At 39.1% G+C, this 9,537-nt stretch overlaps 1 protein-coding gene across 1 annotated transcript; it reads left to right on the top strand.

The window, feature by feature from the left end:
- The first annotated feature begins 3,217 nt into the window (after positions 1 to 3,217).
- On the top strand, positions 3,218 to 9,199 carry tal1 (T-cell acute lymphocytic leukemia 1). Its single transcript, XM_080196566.1, has 4 exons — positions 3,218 to 3,308; positions 5,893 to 6,467; positions 6,867 to 6,946; positions 7,445 to 9,199. Exons 2-4 carry the CDS (start codon positions 5,995 to 5,997, stop codon positions 7,864 to 7,866), a joined length of 975 nt encoding a protein of 324 aa, XP_080052692.1. The 5' UTR covers positions 3,218 to 3,308; positions 5,893 to 5,994; the 3' UTR covers positions 7,867 to 9,199.
- The last annotated feature ends 338 nt before the right edge of the window (positions 9,200 to 9,537 follow it).

Raw genomic sequence — 9,537 nt, forward strand, 5'->3', positions numbered from 1 at the left:
GTGGAGTTATAGGCATGGGGCCGGAATGGGATTGTGGTTGATGCAGACTCTATGAGTTGAATGGCGTCCTTCTGCGCTGTAGGGATTCTATATCAAATCAGTTATTAATAATGGAATGGGGATCTGATGGCACTAGAAGGTAGACGATCTGCCATGATTTTATTATATGACAAAGCAGACCTAAAGAACTGAAATGTCTACTCCTGCATTTATCCTTTTCCTCTTCTGCTCTTGACTATGGGTGGGCGGGAGATTTATAATTGAAGGCGGGGTAATTTGTGGAAATCAACCGAATTATGTTTGGACTGGAACTTAACAAGTTGCACATAATTTCGGACAAGGAATTCCCAATTCCCATTAATGTCATCATAAAATTATTTAGCTGGGTTTGGGACTTGACTCATTTTCCTATATGGGAAATATTGTCATTTAGGTCACCCTCTTCTTCACCGCAAACGAAAAGCCTCTAGAAAAGACGAACTGAACTGTTTCATTAATATTAATTACTTCGTACACAGATCAAACATGTGACATGCAAATAAGTCATCCTTGAATATGCGGAATATGCTATTATCCTTTATACGAGTCACATTTCCTGATTTAGTTCGTCTCCGGCAATAAGTGATTATTTGAAAACTTACAACTATTTCATCGCTCTCGCACTTTCCTTCTCAAGAACGGCGTTTTACTAAAGTGCCAAATCTGCAAATTGTTGGTGGGCAGACTAAACTAGTATGACTACAATTATCCAGGTTCATTCTGCCTGTAATCTGGCTATTTTCGGATTTCCGAATCCGAAAGTTATAAAGGAAATTGCAGATGCAAGTTATGAATATCAGGACATTTTCAATACGCCATTTAAATTACACGTGCCCCTCAATCTGCATATTTGCATTATGCATTTTACAGACAAAATTAAACTACTTCGTGAAAAATATGATTGCCATAATGTCCAAAACTAGAATTCTCTCCTCCTACAATAAAAATATGTAAACTGTTGTGCCGAGTTACTCAGTCAAAATTAAAATGTGATAGTTTGCAGTAAATAATTACTAACGGCCTTGCCTTCGCTCACTTATAAATAGGCGTCTTAATTTGCACATGATTTTACCAGGTTTTGCGACAAAGTGTGTGACATTTAGAATGGTCAACCAAAGTTAGTCAGCTGGACAAGTTCACAGCAAAATAGCAACAGAGCAAACACAGAAGCATTCGCACCACACCAACTGCTATTGCCAATTTTCAGCAGAATTTCTAACTCTGGTCCCAGTTTTTTTTTCGCGGGCATCCTCGGGTATTACAAATACAGCTGTTTGCGATAAGGTTACCCTGCCAGACATTCAAGACAGTTATGGCTCATAGTTATTCATTACTTTTTGGAACAAGCCCAGCTAAGCTGTAGCTGTATTTACAGCTATCTATTTTACTTTGTATTTTGCTTCAGTTACTCATGCAGAAAATATGAATGTACAGATAAACCAACATGAAATTTCCAATGTAGTTTACATCAGTCAAAGAGCGTGATATGGCGTCGTAGAGCTCTGAATGGGAGGGGGAGTGCAGCGTAATGTGCTAAACTGTCTCATTTACCTCTAGTCTATCGAAATGATCAGATAGACTATAGAACGTGGCTATCTAATTGGCGAAGATTTCGGTCAATACTGAATAGTAATCATATTAATTTGGTAACCAAGCTTATCAACTAAATTATTGTCTATCCATTAATGGACATAATGAACGTCCCCATATTTTGTAGGAATCTAGGACTCAGAGGAGATTGCTACAGTAAAATATTGCAAAATGTTAACTGCACTGGTTGTATAGCCTTTAGGCATAACATAATATCCCACTTATTTTTTCTATTTTTACAATTCTTTTTACTTGAACTAGGTTCGATAACACATCTGCTGAATGTACACGAAATATTGCATGAACCGTGTATTCTTTAGGATGTGGTTATCATAGGAGTAATTATCAAAAGGGTTAATAATTATGTAAATTATTTGTGTAGGACATTAATTGCACTAAAAAAATGTTCTGTTGATCGAGGAAACCTCGGCAATAGAGATCGCATCCAATTTTTTTTTACGATTACAAGAGTTACAGATGCACATCTACAGTTAACCTATTACTAGGGAAAAAAGAGACAGCATAAATTATACCAAGTGATCAAACTCCCGTGGGTGTCGCCCTTTAACTAACATGCCTTACTCCTTTGTGGAAAAATTTAGCATCTTAACGTTAGAGCCACAGTCTTTGCAGTGTTTCCCCAACATGTGGATTCATCTCTCACTTGCATTTAATTTGTATTTGTGATATCAATTAACTGTTCTTCAATGTTCAATTCTATTCGATGACCTGATGCAGTATATGACAAACCGGGGGACTAAAATGCAATATATTTTATAGTTCTTCATTTTAAAAAGGGAAATCTTACTATTATTTTCAAAATAAAATAGTTCTAGCCCCGAAATGCCACTTTAAGAATTGAAATATAATCAAATAATCAGCCTTTGTATAGATCTTTTAAGAACATTTTGATAAGGCACCTTCCCTCTTCTGCCCAATTTTAAATCTGTCCTGGGCTATTATAGTGCAATCACATCCCTGATAAAAATCATTTCTCTTAAGACTTAGAACATACCGGACCTTAACATTGTTGATGGTAAAATGCCTGTCTAGGAAATGTCTATATTTTCAAACTGGCGAGGAAGCATGGGAAACTATTTTACTCAATGCCCTTCCTTAACAGTGGCTTTGTTTGGTTCTATCATCGAGAGAGAGAGAAACGAACAGTCCTCTGGCTGTATTGACTTCGTCATTAAAATTAATTAAGGGCTGAGTAGGTGTTTCCAATTTAATAAAAATATGGAATAATTGCCACAAAAAATATATAAATTACAATTCAGGTAGGCAGGCAGGAGCATTTTGCTATTCTGCAGTGTCTTTTAGTGCCACAAAAACCCTATATAAGGTTTTTATGTCTTGCGTTCCAAAGTTATTCCTATGCATATCCATGCAATATTTTTCCGCTTTCCCTCGATAAAATTGCCAAATAATAATGAATCATTTCATAAATAATGGCTTGGCTGTCTTATCTGGGCAGGGCGGCCAGTGCTGGTTTCTTATCTCGCCTGGCCACATTGCTGTAGTGTTCCGCTCTCCATACTAAATAGGAAATCGAACGTGATGTAAAATCTACTCCACTCTCCAAGGCATAAGCTGCCAAAGAAACTTATTACAGCACAAAGATCAGCCATGGAGGGGGCTGAAAATGGCTGCTAACACTTTTCAAATAAACAAGGATGGTGAGTAGATTTCTAATTGTCACCTCTTCAGGGTGTGTTTTATTCTTCTGCATTTCCAAATGCCCAAATATAACAGATTTCGAACTGAGTGTAAATAATTGCAATATAAAAGCACTCCTTTAAAAAAACAGCGGGATAAATTAAAAAATATGGAAATGGCTGCGAGCATTGTTTTCAATAATCCCAGGAGTGAGGAGACTTTTTGGGACATTTTCGAATTGCTTAATGGATTGTGTATAATACAATCGCTAATGATATTTTAATTTGATTTGTATAAATCGAGATGATTTTTTTTCAAGGGAAATACCAGCACAGTGACAGAAACGGATGAAGACGCTCTAACATAATGTTACGATCCAATAGTTTTTCTTTCACAATTGCCATCTTGCCTATCTGAAAAATTTGCGAAAGAAAAGAAATTCTCCATCCCAGATGGTTATTAATTTGTGGGGAATGAAAAAAGAAACAAACAACGGATACATATTCCGGTAGAGAAAAAATAACGGCTCCTGTTGTGTTTGATACAAATTAGCCGATTGCATTCGCTCGGATTCGTTTCAAGAATTTAAGGAACCATTTGCCCGCTCTCCCTGAACTCGCTGGGAGCAGTGTTTGGAATTTGGTCCACCAAATTATTTAAAGGGGCGAAAGCAATTTTAAGGACATTATGGTGCGATCTTGATGTAAAGGTGTATTTTTTTTTATTTTTGCAGTGCAGCCAAAATGCAGGCTTCTGGCAACATTCAGAGCAAAATGAAAGGGCCGAAATATGTTTGCTATTGTTTTGGATTCAGGCTTTTGTGCACACAGTGGGCAAATGGATCACTTTAAAAACCAAACGCCTGCTCTCGAAGCTTCAAAACATTCTGACAGTGACACAGACATTAGAGATGGAGGCCGGCTGCCTACGTGTGTTCAAACGGCCCTCATTTCGTTCCATTGTCCTCGTGTGTTTATTTTGTCCCTTCCATTTCGCTCAGGCCTCATTGTTGGACTGCCTTTAAGATATACGTTATGGAGCCCAGAACTGTTCATTTTAACGCTGGATTGAAAGAACACAAGCTGGTTTCCATTTTTTTAGAACTGGAGTACCTCACTGCTGATTATATTTTCTTGCATTAACGGCCACCAATTTGATAAACTCCACCTTTATTAAATAACCCGAACAAAACGGAGGAATTGGTTGTTTGGAGGTGGGATTGCTGGCTTAATTCTCACTTTAATTTCAGGGAAGGCGATTTCTCAGAGGATACACACTAAAAGCTCAGCGAATTGCAAACCGCATTACTAACCTGGTTTTGTTTTATTTCAAATGCGTTGTGTGCAGTACAACAGTGTAATCTCAAGGTTAAATTTCAATCTTCTAATATATGTGCGTTTCTGAGCTTAATTCATTGAAAAAAAGATTACAATGTGCCCTGCAGCTTTAGAATTTAGAGGGTGTTTAAACCTAATCCTTAATTGATCAACTGTCTTAAGTATCTCGGTTGATTTTCCATAAACTGCGAAATGCTTAATCCGTCCAAGAGGCTTTTCCCCCCTCTCTATTTTGAAAGAATAAAGCAGTGTGGAATGCTGCAGGTGCTGGGGTGCCTCTGTCGACTCTAGTACAAGAAATCCAGTTCCCCAGTGAGTTCAGCACAGCAAGATTCAACTGCGTGGTGCAAACAGCAGCAACCGAAAAAAAACAACTCGTGAATCTTTGGCTTCAGTTGCACTGCAGGCTGACACAAAACGAAAAAAACAGACTCTTTCTAACTGTTTAATAAAACATGACTTCAATGTTATCAGCGACACAGTATGGGCGCCACGGAGAGTATTATATTTTCCTTAATGGGATGAAACCAACATATAAAAAAACTGGCGGGATTTCTTTAGCTGAAAGATGAGTAAGGAATGCAGTAGTCCATTGTATATTGGAACACTGTTTCAGCCTATCTTGTGCATGCTTTGGATCATTAAGTCTCCATTTTCATGAACGCCAAGTGAGCGGGTCTGTCGTCACAACTTAACCGGTCAACACTGCACGGAGAAACACGCCTGACATACGATTTATTTATTCCACTTTTAGATAAATTTGCATTTAACATCTGTTAATATTTATATTCCATTGACTTGCCTGTTGAAAATAGATGGTGAATTTTACATAAAAGCAAAATACTGCGGATGCTGGAATCTGAAACAATGCTAGAAAATCTCAGCAGGCCTGACAGCGTCTGTGGAGGGAGAATAGAGATAACGTTCGAGCCTGGATGACCCTGAGTGGCTCTGATGAATGGTCATCCAGACTCGAAATGTTGGCCCTGTTCTCTGTCCACAGATGCTGTCAGACCTGCTGAGATTCTTTGGCATTTTCCGTTTTGTTTTGGTGAATTTTGGACTGGTTCTGTAAATACAACCTGATTAAGGCCGGATATATTTCGAAATGACTCGGTTACTCGTGTTATTCATTGTTTTGCGTACATAGGTGAGTTTGAGAACGAGGTTCATACACCTGAGAAAGTTTACTTCATTTTAGCGCAATTGATTTAATTCTGAAGTCCTCTTGTCCTTAAAGTGTGTTTTTTTTAAATTTTGGTCTTAGGGGAATATTTCTTGCAGATGAAGTTGTTCCAGCGTTTCTCCATCCCTTTGATATCTAATGGTAACGCAGTTAAGACGGTGAAGACTTCCGACTTTCGATACGATGATGGAAAAGGTCGGCTTGGATCTTGGTGAAAATCGCAGCGATGACCAGAGTCCTGTTCAGAAGGATTTTTCCAGACACAGAGCAGACCGCGAGGAAGCGGAAAACACGAGCGAGCCTGCAGATCAACCCACTGAGGGACACCAGCTCCAGGCTGAGCCGCAATCTGCGTCAAATGATGGGGTTTCCAAGGAAACCAGTCACGACTCCCCTGATCCCCTATCGGAAGTGCCAGTCATAAACCTGATGCAAAGAGGGGCCCAGCCTATAAATGAGAGTGATCAGAAAGGCACGTTTACTCACTCAGTGCCCACCACCGAGTTGTCAAGACCCCCGGTGCCTCTGACTCTTCAGAGTCCAGTGAGTGAGAATCGGATGGTCCAGTTAACGGCAGCTCACCTCCCTCTGCCTGCAGCCAGAGCGATGCTGTATAACAGCACATCCCAGTATCAGACCCTGCCACTATTAAACAGGTCAGTCTCATTATAGGAAAGAGCTGCATCTGAAAAGCCGCCTTTGTGTTGTAAGAATTTTATTTTATTGTGTGCAGAAAGGTAATAGTTACCAAATGAAAATTGGATTGCAAATCGATGTGACTCGGGCTCCAGCTTAACACGTGATTGCGATTTGATTTATTATAAATGATCTCGGATTGATAAAATATGTAATGGCTTTTCATTCTCAATGCTGAGAGATTTTCGCTCTTTTTATTTGCTTGATAATTATTGCAAGCCAAGGAATAATTCGTGCCGTAAGATTTTTGTCACTCGGAGTATTTACGCCAGTATCAGTATCTGATAGTATCGATCAGTAAATTGGGATTCGGGATTTTCATCGTAAATCTTTCTTTCTTGTTGCAATGGTGACATCAGTGATCCAGAACCCTTCAACATGTTCTCCAACAACAGAGTGAAAAGAAGACCAGCTCCTTACGACGTGGAGGTCACTACCGGTATGCACAGCCTTGAGAATGAACTAAATCTTAAACCATACGCAGCGCTGCTCGAGTGCTGATACAATGGCCAGATAACAGGCCGTAAGGAAATGTTGCAAAAGCAGTCAGACAGATGGTTGGAGACATTTAAAGACACATAGATAAATAGTTGCATTCATTAAAAAAACTATCTAAAATCTTTCTCACAGTGAAAGTCTATTTTATTTCCTTATCTGTGCTGTGTTTCAACAGGTCATTCTGTAATGCATGTTTTGATTCTTTATATAGATGTGTAAGCACAGGCAAACACACAGGCATGTTCCCCCCGCCACCCCCCACCCCGCACGCAGGATGTTTGCTTTTCCTTGTACACCTTTTTATAAAGTTCATATCAACTTCTGAAAATCCCTTCAATCACTAATCTCTGCATGTAAGTGTGTGCAATTGAACCAAGTCTGTGTGTAAGAGTGTGCGATTGAACCAAGTCACGGCTGGTTTCATTTTTTTTACTACTAGGTGTCGCCCAGCCTAAAATCGTCCGCCGAATCTTCACAAACAGCAGGGAGAGGTGGAGGCAGCAGAATGTCAACGGGGCCTTCGCAGAACTCCGCAAACTCATCCCGACCCATCCGCCCGACAAGAAGCTGAGCAAGAACGAGATCCTACGTCTGGCCATGAAATACATCAATTTCTTGGCCAAACTGCTGAGCGACCAGGAGCAGGAGGGTGAGCAGCGGGGCTTGCAGATCAAAGAGGCGGACAGTACCAGGCTGGCCAGCGATGACATCCAGGAGATGTCTCCAGACTCGAGCTGTGGAAGCTGTTTCGATGGAACAGGAAGCCCGGAAAGTCTAAGCGAAGAACACGATCATCTCGAGTCACGACATGGAAACCACCGTCACTCTATACTTCCTCCAGATGTCAATGGACAACGGTGATATCCTTGCAAAAAAAGAAAACTGATGCGTCTGGGAGAATGGAAAATTGCAGCGAAAGGAACACAGACTGTTACTGTTTTACCTCTGACTACCGAATCCTTTAGCATTTGATTTTCTTTCAATTTTCTGTATCTCTAACAATTTTCAGGTACACATCAATACTAAACTTCCGTCCTTATGAATTTAACTCTAAAAAATTAGTCTTACCGAATTTTTCATTGACTTCTGTTTAAAGACGAGAGAATTTAAATTTAAAGAATTTAATTTTATCTTTAAATTGAGGTACATGTAAATATTGTAAAAGCTTCAGCTTTTCGAGCTTTATGGGGGGAAAAACATGTTTTTGTAATGGAAAAATCTAAGAGGACCAAGATTTATTTCTGTTGGAACGGTAGCATCCCTTTTCCAGTGAACTGCATGTTAACTTGTCTTTTAGTTATATATTCAGCCACCGTTCTGTACAATGTAGCCGAGCTCCAAGCGGAACACAAGAAGCAGCACTGAGCGGGAGAGTGAGGTACTTTTAATTTACAATGCAGTTCGGATCCCCGAAGAGGGATACTGCAATTTTAAACAGAAATAGGTAAGCTTGTTTGTCTAAATTAGAAGGCAAAAGACATAAATACACTTATGTTGAAATTTAAATAGAACGTCGAAGGGTTTAAATCTTTGAAAATGTACATTTCCGGGGATAACTATTTTGTATATTTTCATGGTTTGGCCGAAAATTGGGCCATTGTCTGCGTATAATAATGAAACTTGTTGCAGCTATTCACAGGTTCTTGTTTTCTATTTCTTACGGACAAGTTATTATTTATTCCATCTGAACAATAATTCAGATTTTTGGGAATAATTAAGACACCAGGCAATTTTTATGGGTACAAATTGTGACATTTTTTTCCTAAAGTACTTTAACATTCTGCAAAAAAAGTAAGTCACGTATTTAATAATTCAATGGACAAGGTGTGTTGTTTATTTTTATTTAAAAATATAAAAGGTATGGTACACATCCTTATTTTCCACGTTCGCTCTTGCCTGCTATATGTATTGTGAATACCATAGTGTATAATCCACACTGCACTTTCAGTACATTTTGTATGTGATTGTTTTTTTTCTGCGTTTGCAGAAGTTGGGTAACGAAACCTATTAACTTAAGCAAATAACTACTACAATGTACATTCTGACAAGGTGATTCTCGATGGATATCCTTTGTAAAGCCGAGTGTGGCTGCAAAGATTACGTGCAGTATGTATATCACGTATTGTTGTAAAATATATGCAATGTTATATTACCAAGAATTTACTTTTAATAAATTGTATACAATTTAACTCAACAGCCTCCCCCTATCAGAGCTGCCATTCACATTCCTCGGTGAAGTTATTCGAAGAGACGCGGTACAAATAATGAAAATAATGTAAATAATTAACTAGCCCGCCAGTTAAAAGACATTTTTAATTTGGGGCTTTCGGATTTTTCTGCTATATTGTTACATAAAAATGTAATCGTAACTGAGGAATCTCAATTACACTATGCGTCAGGGAACACGTGTACAAAGTCCACCTCCAATTCCCTATCGGGGAATGCATGCATATAAGTGACGTTCATTCCCACCGTAGAATGGAAGCAGGCAATCCAAGGGGTGGGTAGCAATGGGTGACCATGTGCACGTGT

Source organism: Carcharhinus amblyrhynchos, chromosome 9, assembly GCF_965287045.1.
Source record: "Carcharhinus amblyrhynchos chromosome 9, sCarAmb.v2.hapA, whole genome shotgun sequence".
NCBI classification, from domain to species: domain Eukaryota; kingdom Metazoa; phylum Chordata; class Chondrichthyes; order Carcharhiniformes; family Carcharhinidae; genus Carcharhinus; species Carcharhinus amblyrhynchos.